This window comes from Entelurus aequoreus, linkage group LG08, assembly GCF_033978785.1.
Source record: "Entelurus aequoreus isolate RoL-2023_Sb linkage group LG08, RoL_Eaeq_v1.1, whole genome shotgun sequence".
NCBI classification, from domain to species: domain Eukaryota; kingdom Metazoa; phylum Chordata; class Actinopteri; order Syngnathiformes; family Syngnathidae; genus Entelurus; species Entelurus aequoreus.
This window is the reverse complement of record NC_084738.1, coordinates 54133758-54151450: the sequence shown is the minus strand read 5'-3', so window position 1 is coordinate 54151450 and position 17693 is coordinate 54133758. Positions and strand designations below refer to the sequence as shown.

At 39.2% G+C, this 17693-nt stretch overlaps 1 protein-coding gene across 2 annotated transcripts in view; it reads left to right on the top strand.

Moving 5' to 3' along the window:
• Positions 1 to 11760, top strand: part of st6galnac4 (ST6 (alpha-N-acetyl-neuraminyl-2,3-beta-galactosyl-1,3)-N-acetylgalactosaminide alpha-2,6-sialyltransferase 4) — a 47295-nt gene extending 35535 nt beyond the window's left edge. Inside the window, exon 4 of one of the 2 annotated variants that reach the window (XM_062056800.1) lies at positions 7430 to 11760. In XM_062056800.1, the coding sequence (XP_061912784.1) occupies positions 7430 to 7634 (205 nt within the window). In that variant the 3' untranslated portion in view covers positions 7635 to 11760. The remainder of the gene's footprint in view (positions 1 to 7429) is intronic. The other variant, XM_062056801.1, reaches the window with a different exon arrangement.
• The last annotated feature ends 5933 nt before the right edge of the window (positions 11761 to 17693 follow it).

The following is a 17693-nucleotide window of genomic DNA, read 5'->3' as shown; positions in this document are numbered from 1 at the left end:
AATGACAAAACTTTTCTTCTGCATACAAAAAGTGCAACATTAAACAGTTTCAAGTCAACTCAGTCTCAGATTAACTTTTCTTTTCCTCCCCCAGCCTTTAACCCTGGTGACTTTCACTCAATTTTCATGTTTGTTTCCAGAAAAATCAGTTTATCCACATTGTCTGCAGAAAGAGCAGACCTACTTCTAGTTACAATGTCTCCAGCTGTGGAAAATACCCTTTCGCTGGGCACAGAGGTAGCAGGTATGGCGAGGTAGTGCCTGGCTAACTTGGCAGTAAGAGGATATATTGTTCTTCCACCATAGAAGTGGGTCAAAAATCTAGTTTTTAATGCAATGTGGTCTTAAATCTGCTGCTTAGTTATTGAAAGCATTTGTTATTGCTTTAGCCCTGCCTAACTCGCCGAGGAGAGGCTGCTTAAATGCGGTGTTTGCACGACGCCTGTCTTTCTCTTCGTTGAAGCGATGTTCACTAGGGGGTGGTGCTGCTTCAAATGGGTTAGCATGTTTGACGAGTTGGCAGAAGCATACCCTGCTGCTGCTGAACAATGTCGGCAAACCGCTTTCGTTTTGTCTGCCTCTCGTCCTCCATTGTTGTATCGCACCGCGAAGCCGAAGTGTTCCCAAACGGGAGATCTTAACGAGGCAAGAGGGTCTTCCAGGTCTGGCTTTTACATGTTGTCGTAGCCTAGGCTGACCATATTCTGAAATCCCAAAAAGAGGACACTTATATGCCTGCCAAGGCGGGCAGCACGCCAAGGCCGGGACTAGGTGAAAATTTGCCAATGATACTCGAACTTGCTTTATAAATAATATATTTATTTAAGTAAATAATTTTTTCTCCTCTGTTGACAGCAGTGTTGGCGCTAGGAATTTTCAAAATGGGGTCCAACAGTAAATTTTTGGGGTCCCACTTTTTTGTAAGCGTTTTGAAAAAAATTAAAAAACATATGCATTATCCTGTTGTATCTCTCATTCTATATTGTGTTTTGGAAAAAGGTTGTCATAAACGTTACTTAATTCATTTAAAAAAATAATAAAAAAAGAAAACAAATTTGTATACATATGTAAATGTATTCAGTTATAAACATTCATTCACTTTCTTCTTTCCTTCATGGATCTAAACTTTACAGCTGCTGGTAGTTTTTTCTATGTTTTTATTTAATAAGTTGTAGGTGTATTTATTTCAGTATAAAAGTGTAAAAAGTGTTTTGCTTCAGTCATGAAATGATGGTAATGGTGTGCCAGGGCATACATACTTGCCAACCTTGAGACCTCCGATATCGGGGGAGGGGGGGGAGGTGGTTAAGAGGAGAGTATATTTACAGCTAGAATTCACCAACTCAAGTATTTCATATATATATATATATATATATATATATATATATATATATATATATATATATATATATATATATATATATATATATATATATATATATATGTATATATATATATATATATATATATATATATATATATATATATATATATATATGTATATATATGTATGAAATACTTGACATTCAGTGAATTCTAGCTATATATATACATATATATATATATTTATTTTATTATACATATAAATAAAATAAATACTTGAATTTCAGTGTTCTGGAGGCTATCCAGTAGATGGCAGCATTGTCCTGTTTAACTTCTCCGTTTATGAATGAGTATATCATTTCGGCCACCGTGTTCAATGGAGAAGTCTGTTCTACAAAATGTACAGGCAACATACCCCTTCCCCTTCGAACTGTCCTGGATGAACTGAAATTCTTGTTTCCATTCGTTTTGGAACTTGCAAGCGTAATTCTTCATCTTGCTCGTCGACGGCGTCGCCATGTCTGTAACTTCCTCGTTCTTCTGCTTCGTCTCCTTGTTGTGTGCGCAGTTGTGCACTCTACTCTCTAAAAGCCGTAGATGTTATGACGTCATTGGGCAGGCAAGCTGTTTATATTGTGGGAAAGCGGACGTGAGAACAGGCTGTCCCCACTCAAGTCCGCATTGAGCTGGAGGGGGCGTGGCCTCCAGCTCCGGCTGAATACCGGGAGTTTGTCGGGAGAACATTTCTGCCGGGAGGTTATCCTCCCGCTAAAAACGGGAGGGTTGGCAAGTATGCAGGGCATACATACATTTTATATTCAACGCTTAAATCCCTGGAGTCTACATCAACTTCAGATCTATTCCTCATTTCAAAATGTTTTCGTTTTTTTATGTTGTTTTTTTGTTTGTTTGTTTTCCACCCTTTTTTGTCAAACAAAACTATGTTTTTAATGGCAAACACACAAAATATGCAAAATCTTCCCCAAAAAATATTTTTCTAAGTGGAATATTTGATGTGAAGAAATCGGAACCTTGGATAGGTCAATAATTCATAATAACATTGATTTTGATTCAATATTATGTTTTGAGCAATGACAGTTTGAAAGAAAAAAAACCAGCTTTGTTTTATTAGTCAACATTGCAACTTTTTCTAAATTACATTTCACCTTTAAGCTTCTTTATTTCACTTTTGTTATGTTTTTGTTTATTTTATTAGTATTTTTAGAATGTGCCTTGTCCCTTTTAAAACATTGGTTGTGGGCCGCAAATGGCCTCCGGGGCACACTTTTGACACCCCTGCTATAGATGATAAAAAATTTAATTTGATAAATCTATCGATAAAAAGCAGAGCCTGGCGACGCATGCGCGTTTATCATAACTCTCTCGCTCTCTCTCTCTCTGCCCCTCCCTCACGAATGCTGCTGCGCGCACAATTTGTTTTGTTTTTAACCCCTTCTTAACCCTGATCGTACATAGAAAATACACGCAACCCTAACTCAAAATGGCGGACATTTGAGGCATTTAAGAAACTCCGCACGGACAGCCCCGCAAAAGAGGACATGTCCGGTGAAAATAGGACGTATGGTCAGTATATCATAGCCCGGTTGCTGCTAGCATGCCGTGTGTTGTGCCTCGGTGTGCATTGTTTACACAATGTGCGGTACGCTACTTAATATGTCCATGTGGAAACTCGTTCGGTACACCTCCGAACCGAACCGAAACCCCCGTACCGAAACGGTTCAATACAAATACACGTACCGTTACACCCGTAAGTAAACATGCTTTTTTTCACTCATTCGTTCCTCATCTGCTTCATCGTTACAAGCTCTAGAATCTGCACACATTTTTTTGATAATTATATTTTCATGATCGTGACAAGTCATAATCGAAATCAAAATTTGATGATTTGTCCAGCCCTAACAGGGAACAGGACAGAGTACAGGGCTGGCATAAAATGTATTCTGATTGTCATTCAGGGACAAGTGAGGGAGCCAGCGCTCAGTCAGACGTGGTGGCAAACATGAAGCAAATAGGAAATGGAACAAACAAGTCGGAAGAAAAAACAAGTAGGAAGAAAAAAACAAAATACCAAAACTGATTAATAATTGTCATGAGATATCATGACAGGAAGTGCTTATGAGAGTGTGTGGAATCTATGTGGAGGCTTTATAAAGAAACATAATATTGATATAAATCAAAAAATGAAAAGCGTCCATACTTTACACAGATTCACCTACCACGGAAGGTAATAAATTAATAATATATTTGAAGCTAGTAATATATTTAAAGCTAGTTAAATTGATTATTCAAATATGTGACGTAATGTATTAAATCAAGGCTCTTCAACAGGGAGTCCGTAGAGATACTGCAGGAAGGTCGTAACATTTTTTGGTTATTACTTTTTTGAATATATTTTTACATACACATTAGTGCTGTCAAACAATTAAAATATGTAATCGCATTTTGTTCATTGTTAACCCAAATTGTTCGCTATTAATCGCAGATAGATAGAATTTTTAATCATTATTGGTGTACTCTTGACGGATCATTTTTAAGTTACAAAAACCATGACTGGACAATAAGTTTTAATGAAATGTTTTTTAAACATTATGCTTTTTAAAATATATATATATATATATATATATATATATATATATATATATATATATATATATATATATATATATATATATATATATAAATACAGTGTTTCCCCCAGAAAATTTGTTAGTTAAGATGGTGACTCTCCAGGGGGAGGGGACCGGGGAAGGGGGTGGGTAATGCCCGCAGCTAAAAGCAACAGCGTGAGAACGTATACTCGAATATCCTGATATAGTCATTTTCTATATCGCACAGAGACAAACCCGCGATATGTCGAGTATATTCGATATATCGCCCAGCCCTACCCCAAACACACGTCAAAAGTGGTAAAGGAATGGCTAAATCAGGCTAGAAATAAGGTTTTAGAATGGCCTTCCCAAAGTCCTGACTTAAACGTGTGGACAATGCTGAAGAAACAGGTCCATGTCAGAAAACCAACAAATTTAGCTGAACTGCACCAATTTTGTCAAGAGGAGTGGTCAAAAATTCAACCAGAAGCTTGTGGATGGCTACCAAAAGCGCCTTATTGCAGTGAAACTTGCCAAAGGACATGTAACCAAATATTAACATTGCTGTATGTATACTTTTGACCCAACAGATTTGGTCACATTTTCAGTAGACCCATAATAAATTCATAAAAGAACCAAACTTCATGAATGTTTTTTGTGACCAACAAGTATGTGCTCCAATCACTCTATCACAAAAAAATAAGAGTTGTAGAAAGTATTGGAATGCGTTTTTCTTTATTTTCATGACTATTTACATTGTAGATTGTCAATTGTCACTGAAGGCATCAAATGTATGAATGTACACAAGTGGAGTTATGTACTTCAGTGTTTTTCAATCACTGTGCCGCGGCACACTCGTGTGTCGTGAGATATAGTCTGGTGTGCCGTGGGAGATTGTGTAATTTCACCTAATTGGGTTAAAAATATTTTTTGCAAACCAGTAATTATAATCCGCAAATAATGTGCTGTTGTTGAGTGTCTGTACTGTCTGGAGCTCGGCAGAGTAACTGTGTAATATTCTTCCATATCAGTAGGTGGCAGTAATTAATTAAAGTTAATTGCTTTGTTGATGTCTGGAACAACGACGATGGTTTGTCGTGATCACAATATGCAGACGACAGCTTAGGCAGTCCACAGGTTAAATGGTATTTAATGCTTAAACCAAAAATAAACAAAAGGTGAGTGCCCCTAAGAAAAGGCATTAAAGAAAGGAAGGCTATACAGAACAAAACTAAAACTGAACTGGCTCCAAAGTAAACAAAAACAGAATGCTGGACGACAGCAAAAACTTACAGCGTGTGGAACAGAGAAGGCGTCCACAAAGTACATTCAAATATGACATGACAATCAACAATGTCCACACAAAGAAGGATAAAAACAACTTAAATAGTCTTGATTGCTAAAAACAAAGCAGGTGTGGGGAATATTGGGAAGACATGGAACTGCTACAGGAAAATACCAACAAAACAGGAAAAGCCACCAAAATAGGAGCGCAAGACAAGAACTAAATATAAAACACTACACACAGGAAAACACCCAAAAAGTCTAAATAAGTCACGTTGTGATGTGACAGGTCGTGACAGTAGACCTACTTTGCATGGTTGGTGAAGGTTTAAAGTCATACCCAACAATTGTGACAACGACTTTTTACTGTCAATATTGGTTGCTGAGTTTCATTTTTTAATGTTTTCTGCTGGTGGTGTGCCTCCGGGGTTTTTCAATGAAAAAAATGTGTCTTTGCTCAAAAAAGGTTGAAAAACACTGATGTACTTAACAAAAAAAGGTGAAATAACTGAAAACATGTTTTATATTCTAGTTTCTTCAAAATAGACACCCTTTACTCTGATTACTGCTTTGCACACTTTTTTGTTAAGTACATAACTCCACATGTGTTCATTCATAGTTTTGATGCCTTCAGTGACAATCTACAATGTCAAATTGTAGATTTAGCCTCTGTGCTAATTGTTTTGCAAAGTTAATGATTATTTGCGAAAATAAAATGTTTCTCAGTAGGAACATTAAATATCTTGTCTTTGCAGTCTATTCAATTTAATATAAGTTGAAAAGGATTTGCAAATCATTTTATTCTGTTTTTATTTACGATTTACACAACGTGCCAACTTCACTGGTTTTGGGTTTTGTACATACATATATATATATATATATACGATGCTTATACATATATATATATATATATATATATATATAGATGCATATACAGTATATATATATTGTAACACAGCATTATCTTGCTGAAATAAGCAGGGGCGTCCATGAAAAATACGTTGCTTGACCTGTTTGTACCTTTCAGCATTAATGATGCCTTCACAGATGTGTAAGTTACCCATGCCTTGAGCACTAATACACGCCCATACCATCACAAGTGCTGGCTTTTAAACTTTGCGCCTATAACAGTCCGGATGGTTCTTTTCCTTTTTGGTCCGGAGGACACGACGTCCACAGTTTCCAAAAACAATTTAAAATGTGGACTCGTCAGACCACCGAACATTTTTCCACTTTGCATCAGTCCATCTTAGATGAGCTCGAGCCCAGCGAAGTCAGTAGCGTTTCTGGGTGTTGTTGATAAATGTATTTCGCTTTGCATCGTAGAGTTTTAACTTGCACTTACAGATGTAGTGAAAAACTGTAGTTACTGTCAGTGGTTTTCTGAAGTGTTCATGTGGTGATATCCTTTACACACCAATGTCGCTTTTTGATGCAGTACCGCCTGAGGGACAATTTGCTGACGCATTTGTTCACAAAGTGTTGACCTTCGCCCCATCCTTGTTTGTGAATGACTGAACTTTTCATGGAAGCTACTATTTTACCCAATCACGGCACCCACCTGTTCCCAGTTAGCCTGTTCACCTTTGGGATGTTCCAAATAAGTTTTTGATGAGCATTCCTCAACTTTCTCAGTCTTTTTTGCCAGGTGTGCCAGCTTTTTTGAAACATGTTGCAGGCATCAAATTCCAAATGAGCTAATATTGGCAAAAAAATAACAAAGTTTACAAGTTCGAACGTTAAATATCTTGTCTTTGCAGTTTATTCAATTTAATATAGGTTAAAAAGGATTTGCAAATCTTTGTATTCTGTTTTTATTTACGATTTACACAACTTGCCGACTTCACTGGTTTTGTGTGTGTGTGTGTGTGTGTGTGTGTGTGTGTGTGTGTGTGTGTGTGTGTGTGTGTGTGTGTGTGTGTGTGTGTGTGTGTGTGTGTGTGTGTGTGTGTGTGTGTGTGTGTATATATGTGTGTGTATATATATGTGTATGAATATATATGTGTATGAATATATATGTGTGTATATATATATATATTTATATATATATATATACAGGTATATATATATGTATATGTGTGTGTGTGTATGTATAAACACATGGGCAATTGTGTAATAATAGTTTGAGGCAGATCCTTATTTGACACCCTGCTCTAGCGTTTACTTTCCCATGTAACCTTTGCCCTTCTGCTCTCTTCCCCTCCCCTTGGCAGTGGAACCAATCACAGCGCGGCCTCCTACCATTACTACGAGCGGGGCAAGATGAACGAATGCCGCATGTACAGAATGCATGAGCGGACAAAGCACGGCGGACACCGCTTCATCACGGAGAAAGCCATTTACGCCAAGTGGGCCTTGCATCACAAGATGGAGTTTAAACATCCTTCTTGGAATATTTCCAACTTAAAACTACCCTGACTCGCTTCGGTGGATTTCCGGTGCTGAAAGTTGTCATAAAGCACCGCCCTGACGATCACTTAAATTACAGACAAAGCTGAAATGTACACTTATTTTTTTGAAGAGATGAGCCTTTCTTAACTAATATTTTGCACAATTTACTGCTGCTTTTTTCCTAAATATTAATGTTCTTATACTTTAAAGTGCAACAGGGAGTGGACTTTCATGCCATGATGGGTGTTGTTGTAATGTTATAAGAGCATTTCACAGGAATACAGTCTAGTGTCTGTCTAACGAGATCAAATACTCAAGTTATTTATTGAGCCTAAAGAGCCCAATTTTACTGAAGTGTAAAACCAGTCCGATGGGGGCGTTATAAAGAAATATTGAAGGATAAGGAAGCTAAGGGGGGCAAAAAATAAGATTAATATAGCATAGATCAGGGTTAGCTTTGATACATTTTCTACTTTAACGATGCAAAAAGCAATATAATGTAGGTCAATATATGCTTTGTGTTAGAGCTGACAAAGCAATTAGTGTAATTTCTAATAATTAGGGCTGTCAGATATATTTAATCGCAATTAATCAAATTTACCGTAGTAATTAATCGGGGATCGAATTTTTTCTATCTTTCAAAAGTGTGCCTTAAATCAGGGGTTCTTCACTTTTTGGACCCTGGGACCCACTGAATGAGTAATCCTAATCTTGATTTTAATCATATATTATTATGTTATATCTAACCTACTTACAGTTTACAACCTTGTCAAATGATATGAAGCTTTGTGGTAATTACCTAAATTATTATCAAGGCTTAGGTCAGGCTGATTACAAAAATAAATACTAATCAAGCATACAGCACTCTTAAAACGGATGAAAAATACAATTACGCAGTGCTGAAATGAATACATTCTAACTAAATTCGTAATGAATAATAATAACACGTTTCATAACTAAATTCTTAATACAATTGAAGTGCAAATGAAAATACAGCTTTAGCACTTCAGTCATAATTTTTGCACTTAAGAAACTTCTCTTTGACTTTAGCGCCAGACTTCTTCTGTTTGTTTGACATTGTCATTACTGCCACAAGTGGTGGAAAAATGTATTACAACTGAGTACGGCATACCGCTGAGAAACATATCACGGCCCAAAAATGGACCCTGGCCTTATGGTTAAGAAACTCTGCACTAGGTCATTATTAAGTTTCTAATACCATCAACATGGCACTGGACACTTTGTGTTCTGCAAATGTTAGTTCAATAAACATGCTTTTTTAAACAGCTCAACACAAAATGGAAACAAACACTCTCACACACACACACACATACTCTCTCACTATTTAAAAAAACTGTTTTAGGAGGCCAGTCTTTTTTTTTTGTCTGTTTCTGCTCTGCGGTTTGTCCCTGTTCATTGCTGCGGTGCAGGTGCGTTTTCCCGAATTTACAGTGTGGGGACACAACAAATTGGGCCGCTATAGGAAATGACCGTTTACTCCCTATTGGGATTGAAAGTGTGGCGTGGAAACCCATTGCATTGTGGGTCTTGCTTGACTCTGAGTAGCTTATGGCTGAATACAAGACTCCGTGCTTAGGTTTTTTTTTTTCTTTAGCAAGTTCAAAACAAGTCGCAAACGTGGGCATCATTAACAATCGCTTCAGAAAAAAAAAGAGTTTTGGCGAGGTTTTCCTCATTTCTTGCGTAAAGGCAAAGCCGAAGGAAATCGGGTTATGAAGCTAATAAAGAGACGGTGAATAGCAGCCGTGAGACGATCAAACATGACTTTTAACGCCCTCACCTGGTACATGTTGGTGGGTTTATGGCATTTTCACACTGGTAAGTTTGAATCAAAGCATGTTTTATTCTGTTGCACACGTCGCATTTCGTAGGATGTTAGCGTTAGCTAAGCTAAGCTAGCTGCGGGTTACAAACAACATACAGTATTTGGGAAAAATACCCCTAAACTTTAAATATATTTCCCACATTAATGCACAGTGTATTTCACACTTGAAATAAATTAAGTTTGAAACAGATTTTTCCAGAACACACCACACAGTGACAAGTTTACCTCTGAAAGACGACGTATAAAAGGATGTGGTTTTACACAAACCCAAAGTTGGTTTGTCTGTGAGCCTTTAGAGACTAGGGCTTTATAAAAACTAACTGGGTTGACAATTGAGATACAGGACATGTTCGGCAGCTTGCTCAAATCTTGTTTATTGAACACACTCATATTGATCAGTTCCACCATTTTTTTAAGACCGCGAGCCTTTGGAACAGGGTCCAGTTTGTTTCGGTACAGTCCCTTGCGTTTTTACATTCGCACGATCCATTTTAATCCAGTTTGTTGCTCTCTCTCACAATGCCGCTGGTTGAGTACAGCCATGTAAACAAACACTTTGTCCAGCCCCCACAATGCATTGAGAGCCCTATTATCACGTTAACTTTGACAGCCCTACATTGATAATACATTATTTTTCTAAATATGTAATGGGCCAATTAAAAGAAACAAGCTGCATGTACTGCCATGCCTACTTTGCTTCTTGTTTACATTCAATACGTTGCAAAAAGCTTGTTTTGTGACCCTAAAGACTATCAAAGTATTTGTACTTTGTACAACTACACTCTACTTTCTATTCTATTTTGAACAGAACTAAAAAAAAAAGGCTAGGTAGAGTGTCATTATTGGTCATATTAATACAAGAAGGTGTGCGGATTATGTGCGTGTTTGTCGTACGAGCTGTGCTGGGTTGGGTTTGGGATGAGGAGGTCAGGACACGGTAGAAGAAATGGTTTAGCATGAAAAAGAAAACAAAAAAATTAAAAATTAAATCCCATCTGAACTATAAACAGATAAATGTTTCTGTATAAATTTGCAACGCAACTGTGAGTAACAGGTGACGGAAAGCGGCCACAACAGAGAAAACAATGTTCATCAACACTTAAATTATTACGTCTCTAGTCTAGAGACGCTTTAAAATTCCATTCATCACTTTATTGAGCAAAACTGTTTGTCGGCCGTAACCACAACACAAACATAGCAACACTGGTCATTGTCTGCCGTACAAACCAGGCTTAAACCAACTCTTTGTCATCTGTCGTATCGACAGAGGCCGTTCTCTCTCTCTCATTTTCACCAATGCACGCACTCTCCGCATTTCGCCAGTGATGCATTCACGGCCACCCAAAAAGTCGGATAACACCAACACCACACAATGTTTCAATTCCAGATCGTTACACTATGACTCCCCAAACAGAAGTGCTTTTTCTACTGTCATTTATTAAGAATGTTCATTTGTCGTATGAATATTAATGATTGGAATGCTGTTACTAGTGAAGTGAATTAATTAACTCGTATTATGTTTTGAACATGGTGAATGTTTATATTCATCTGGGAGAAAGCAAACCACCAGTTTTAAATGGTAGGTATTACAGTTTGGGCACATAACAACATAAGGCCCATTAGTACTGACATTTGTGTGTGAATTGGATTAGTTCTCACGGAAGAAAAGGCAATAAAATTGGACCTTGGTATGCAAAGGTCTATCCGTGAGAAGAGACTACATGTTAAACTCAATGACAGCATCTAAGATATGACTTTCATCTATTGTCTTTCCAGACACTTACACCCAAACTACTCCTTTTATGGTCAGGGTGGGCTGTCCTGGATTAGCACAGGCCCAGAGACAGGAAGGATGAATATAAAACGGATGGTTTGGCTTCTCCAAGTTAGGAGTGCTTAATTTTTTACCTGACCTCCTCCAGGAACTGCAGTCCTGTATAATAACACTCGCTTGTAATAAATCAACTTTTGGTTCAGTAAAGAGTCTCTGATGTCTCTTTTGATCCGGCCGCATACACAATCACTAGATTACAGAAATGCTAATAAAACGATATATTAAACTAAATGTGATCTCTGACAGTGGTACAAATTATTTCCAAAGCTGGACCCCCACCTAGACATAAAACACTATAGCACACAGCAAGATTGTATTTGTCATATACATTTAAATGGGCCAAATCACTTATATTGGAAAAAAAATATCATGAAAATGACTGCTGGTTTTTGATTATTATTATTTTGACTGATTAGTGCGTATTACCAATGTTTGTCCTGGGTGCACTAAATGAATACAGTAGAAAACAGACGAGGCTATTTGTTTTCTCATTTTGTCTGCAAGCGAAGATTTCCTGTCTGTCAGCAATGTCGCCAATATAACGATTTTTGGATGTATTTGATGTACAATACCCAAAACCAGTGAAGTTGGCATGTTGTGTAAATCATAAATAAAAACAGAATATAATGATTTGCAAATCCTTTTCAACCTAAATTAAATTGAATAGACTGCAAAGACAAGATACTTAAGTTTGAACTGGTAAACTTTGTTATTTTTTGCATATATTAGCTCATTTGGAATTCGATGCCTGCAGCATATTTCAAAAAAGCTGGCACAAGTGGCAAAAAAGACTGAGAAAGTGTAGGAATGCTCATCAAACACTTATTTGGAAAATCCCACAGGTGAACAGGCTCATTGGGAACAGGTGGGTGCCATGATTGGGTATAAAAGCAGCTTCAATTAAATGCTCAGTCATTCACAAACAAGAATGGGGCGAGGGTCCCTACTGTGTGAACAAATGTGTGAGCAAATTGTCGAACAGTTTAAGAACAAAATTTCTTAACCAGCTATTGCAAGGAATTTAGGGATTTCAACATCTACGGTCCGTAATAACATCAAAAGGTTCAGAGAAACTGGAGAAATCGCTGCACTTAAGTGGCAAGGCCGAAAACCAACATTGAATGCTTGTGACTTTCGATTCCTCAGGCAGTACTGCATCAAAAACCAAAATCAGTGTGTAAAGGATATCACCACATGGGCTCAGGAACACTTCAGAAAACCACTGTCAGTAGCTATAGTTGGTCGCTACATCTGTAAGTGCAAGTTAAAACTACTATTCAAAACAAAAGCCATTCATCAACAACACCCAGAAACGCTTCGCTGGGCCTGAACTCATCTAAGATGGACTGATGCAAAGTGGAAAAGTATTCTGTGGTCTCCTCAGTTCCCAAACGTTTACTGAGTGTTGTTAAAAGAAAAGGCCATGTAACACAGTGGTAAAAATGCCCCCGTGCCAACTTTTTTGAAATGTGTTGCTGCCTTTAAATTCTAAATGAATGATTATTCGCAAAAAATAAACTTTACCAGTATGAACATTAAATAGCTTGTCTTTGTCGTCTATTCAATTTAATATAAGTTGAAAAGGATTTGCAAATCATTGTATTCTGTTTTTATTTACCATTTACACAACGTGCCAACTTCACTGGTTTTGGGTTTTGTGTTTAATTTAGATGTGACATTATTATTCTTGAAAAATTGGACCCTTAAAAACATAAATCTCATACTGAGAGGCGCTGTAGTACGCTTGGACGCAACACACTCTTGAGTCAGTATGAATCGGGGTGGCGTACGTGAGCTCGCAGGCGCTTGTTGCTACTTCCCTTTTTTTTCCAATGGAAGAAGCGGCTTTTTTTTTGGTAACTTTAATTACACAAACAAGATTCAAGACAGTTGGGCTGTCAAATGTTGTTTTTTTTAATCAGATTAATCACATTTTTGAATTTGTATTAATCATGATTAATCACAGGTGTACTCACTTGCATCATTGAAATTAGCTTAAGAAAAGACCCCAATAGTTCTACAGAAATGTAATTTCACTGTCAGCGTGTCATCTAGGAACATTTTTAAACGTTTTACTTAAATGCATGTCATTTATCTGCAGAGCATTTGGTGGGTTTTATCTAAAGTTCTGTATTTGTGGGAAATTTTTCAGCGAGCACACCAGTCGGACTAGCCCAACTCATTTTAGTACTGATCACTGACTATATAGCGGTTAAGGCAGGGGTGTCCAAACTACGGCCAAATTAAGCCCGCTAACGTCTGCAAGGTGTCTTGAGCTTAATAAAGAATCTTACCCAGAAAGAGACTGAGTGCATTTTAATAGTCTGACAATGTTCATGTTGCTGTCATGTCATCTAGTGCAGGGGTCGCCAACCTTTTTTGCACCACGGACCGGTTTAATGTAGGCACTATTTTCAGGGACCGGCTTTCCACTTGTGCCAGATAAATACAGCAAAAATAAGTGCATAAAAAATACAACTCACTATAATGCTGCAATTATTAATCAAACAAGCCCACTAAAGTGGGCTTGTTTGAGATGCAGATGGAAATCAACCTTTGGCTACAATCTGTCACATTTAAATTTGATATGTTCATTAATGTGCATTGTATCATATCACAAAGTTATAACAAATATAACAACTTCCTATGAGGAGTTTTATTGTAGATCTTAAAACAAGCTTATTGGTGTGTCTAGTGCAGGGGTCGGCAACCCACAATGTTGAAAGAGCCATATCGGACCAAAAATACAAAAAAAAAATCTGTGTGGAGGGGAGCAGTGGGCAGCGCTGGAGCCTATCTCAGCTACAATCGGGCGGAAGGCGGGGTACACCCTGGACAAGTCGCCACCTCATCTATGTATATATGTAGACAGGTACCGACAGGCCAAGCGGTGTGCGGCTTCAGCGGTCGCAGAGGCAAAAACTCGGACATGGGAGGAGTTCGGGGAAGCCATGGAAAACGACTTCCGGACGGCTTCGAAGCGATTCTGGACCACCATCCGCCGCCTCAGGAAGGGGAAGCAGTGCAATGTCAACACCGTGTATGGTGAGGATGGTGCTCTGCTGACCTGCGGATGTTGTGGATCGGTGGAGGGAATACTTCGAAGACCTCCTCAATCCTACCAGCATGTCTTCCTATGAGGAAGCAGTCCCTGGGGAATCTGTGGTGGGCTCTCCTATTTCTGGGGCTGAGGTTGCCGAGGTAGTTAAAAAGCTCCTCGGTGGCAAGGCCCCGGGGGTGGATGAGATCCGCCCGGAGTTCCTTAAGACTCTGGATGTTGTGGGGCTGTCTTGGTTGACAAGACTCTGCAACATCGCGTGGACATCGGGGGCGGTACCTCTGAATTGGCAGACCGGGGTGGTGGTTCCTCTCTTCAAGAAGGGGAACCGGAGGGTTTGTTCCAACTATCGTGGGATCACACTCCTCAGCCTTCCCGGTAAGGTCTATTCAGGTGTACTGGAGAGGAGGCTAAGCCGGATAGTCGAACCTCGGATTCAGGAGGAACAGTGTGGTTTTCGTCCTGGTCGTGGAACTGTGGACCAGCTCTATACTCTCGGCAGGGTCCTTGAGGGTGCATGGGAGTTTGCCCAACCAGTCTACATGTGCTTTGTGGACTTGGAGAAGGCATTCGACCGGGAAGTCCTGTGGGGAGTGCTCAGAGAGTATGGGGTAACGGACTGTCTTATTGTGGCGGTCCGCTCCCTGTATGATCAGTGTCAGAGCTTGGTCCGCATTGCCGGCAGTAAGTCGGACCCGTTTCCAGTGAGGATTGGACTACGCCAAGGCTGCCCTTTGTCACGGATTCTATTCATAACTTTTATGGACAGAATTTCTAGGCGCAGTCAGGGCGTTGAGGGTATCTGGTTTGGTGGCTGCAGGATTAGGTCTCTGCTATTTGCAGATGATGTGGTCCTGATGGCTTCATCTGGCCAGGATCTTCAGCTCTCAGTGGATCGGTTCGCAGCCGAGTGAGAAGCGACTGTGATGGGAATCAGCACCTCCAAGTCCGAATCCATGGTTCTCGCCGGGAAAAGGGTGGAGTGCCATCTCCGGGTTGGGGAGGAGACCCTGCCCCAAGTGGAGGAGTTCAAGTACCTCGGAGTCTTATTCACGAGTGAGGGAAGAGTGGATCGTGATTTTCTTATTCACCATTTGATTGGCAGCAGTTAACGGGTTATGTTTAAAAGCTCATACCAGCATTCTTCCCTGCTTGGCACTCAGCATCAAGGGTTGGAATTGGGGGGTTAAATCACCAAAAATGATACCCAGGCACGGCGCCGCTGCTGCCCACTGCTCCCCTCACCTCCCAGGGGGTGAACAAGGGGATGGGTCAAATGCAGAGGACACATTTCACCACACCTAGTGTGTGTGTGACAATCATTGGTACTTTAACTTAACTTTAACTTTACACAGGGCCGGCCCGTGGCATAGGCCGTATAGGCAAATGCTAAGGGCGCCGTCCATCAGGGGGTGCCACGCCAGTGCCACAAATGTTGGAGAAAAGAAGAAAAAAAAGTTGGTACTATTATTTCTAAATACAAAAAATAATCCCACGTTAATTAAAATGCAAAGTAAAGCCTATTTAATATAAATATTATTTGTAGCAACATTACGCCCTCCCTCTTCCCCTGCACGGTGCGCCCTCTCCCTTCCCGTATCATGACTCTTTTTGGACGTCACCACATCAAAAAATCAACACAAGATGTCAAAACGGCCAAAACTGTCAGGTGCCCAGGGAAGAAAAAAAAGAAAAGAAGAGGAGGAGACACGAGAAAAAGACAGAGGTAGCAGGTAGGTAACGTTAGCCTACATGAAATTATTTGTCTGTTACAGAATGTGATAGTAACCTGGCTTTTTAGCATTAAGCTAATGTTACATGATTCGGCAATTGCTAATCAATAAATAGATAGTTCTGTTTTAACGTCGGGTTAATATTGTGGAGGGGGCTAAATTGTTATGGAAAATAATAATGTAACGTTAGGTAATTACAGTACTCCCACCTTACATTCCTCAGGGACAATTGTATTAGATCTTTGAAGCAGGTGTTTTTTGTTTACATTGTTATTGCCTTCTGGTTAGCTAATGTTTGCTCTGCAGGTAATAGTCACTTTTCCACCCCTTTATATATTAGGTATAGTTGTAAGCCTAGTTGTTAAAGTGCACATCATTAATGTTAATTAAGCAATATCACATGAGAGGGAATGCTGTTTTTTAATTTGAGCACTGCTGTGATTCGGTTAAAGATAATCATAACATAACATTCTCATATAATATGTTAATTTGCTTTCTTTAGGTAAAAAAAAAGGTCAAAGACAAAGCTATTCGGTTTCTTGTGAGTATATACACTTCACTGCCGATGTGGGGGGGCGCCACCTAAAATCTTGCCTAGGGCGCCAGATTGGTTAGGGCCAGGCCTGACTTTACACATAGAAACTGTGGCACACAAAAAAGCACATTTAATAAAAAACGTTATTATGGTCTTACCTTTACTTATAAGTGCGGGAACAGTGGTGTTCGTGTTGGAGGAGTTGTAAATGAATGAAATATGAAATCCGTGCTGCAGTCTGCAGGTGTACCTAATGTTGTGTCCCTGCGGTCGTTCGCAGCTCCTCCGGCGCAAGCATTGTTATTTTTGCACTTTTTGGCTTCTTGTTAAGTGACTTTTTTTTGGGTGGATTCGGTCTTGCACGTGGAGGGTTTGGGTGTGGGCTTTGGTTGGTGTGGCGCTCCCGTCGGGCGGTGCATTCTGCGGCGGAGGTGCTTGGCACCAGGAGGCGGGGTTATGAGGCGAGCCTCTCACAGTGCGTCTTCGCAGCAGTTTTATGATCGCTCAGCACAAGAAATACGTTACACACATACAGTTGTTGACAAAATACACTGGACATTATATACCTCAGCTAACTAAACTATGGAAATTTATAATATAATTTATATAGCAATACGGTGTCACTGCACAGCAGGCCAGCAGTTGGCCGAATCATTGCGCACAATCCATGTTGAGGCACAACGCAGTGACGTGCCTCAACTTGCTGCTGATCACCGCACCGTCTCTTCTCAGTATTTCAACGGCAAATGTGAAAATAAAAATAAAAATAATCTAAAACTGGTGAAGTTAAATGGAAAATAACTTTAGTATAATCACTGGATACATATAACAATTACATTTTTTTTTTTTTCTTTTTACTTTTTTTTTCTTTCCATGATGGCAGGTGAGGCCGTGCCTCCCCTGCCTCTAGTGACGGCACGTCACTGATATATATATATATATATATATTAGGGCTGGGAATCTTTGGGTGTCCTACGATTCGATTCAGAATCGATTCTTGGGGTCACGATTCGATTCAAAATCGATTTTTTTTTTTCAATTCAACACGATTCTCGATTCAAAAACGATTTTTATTTTTTT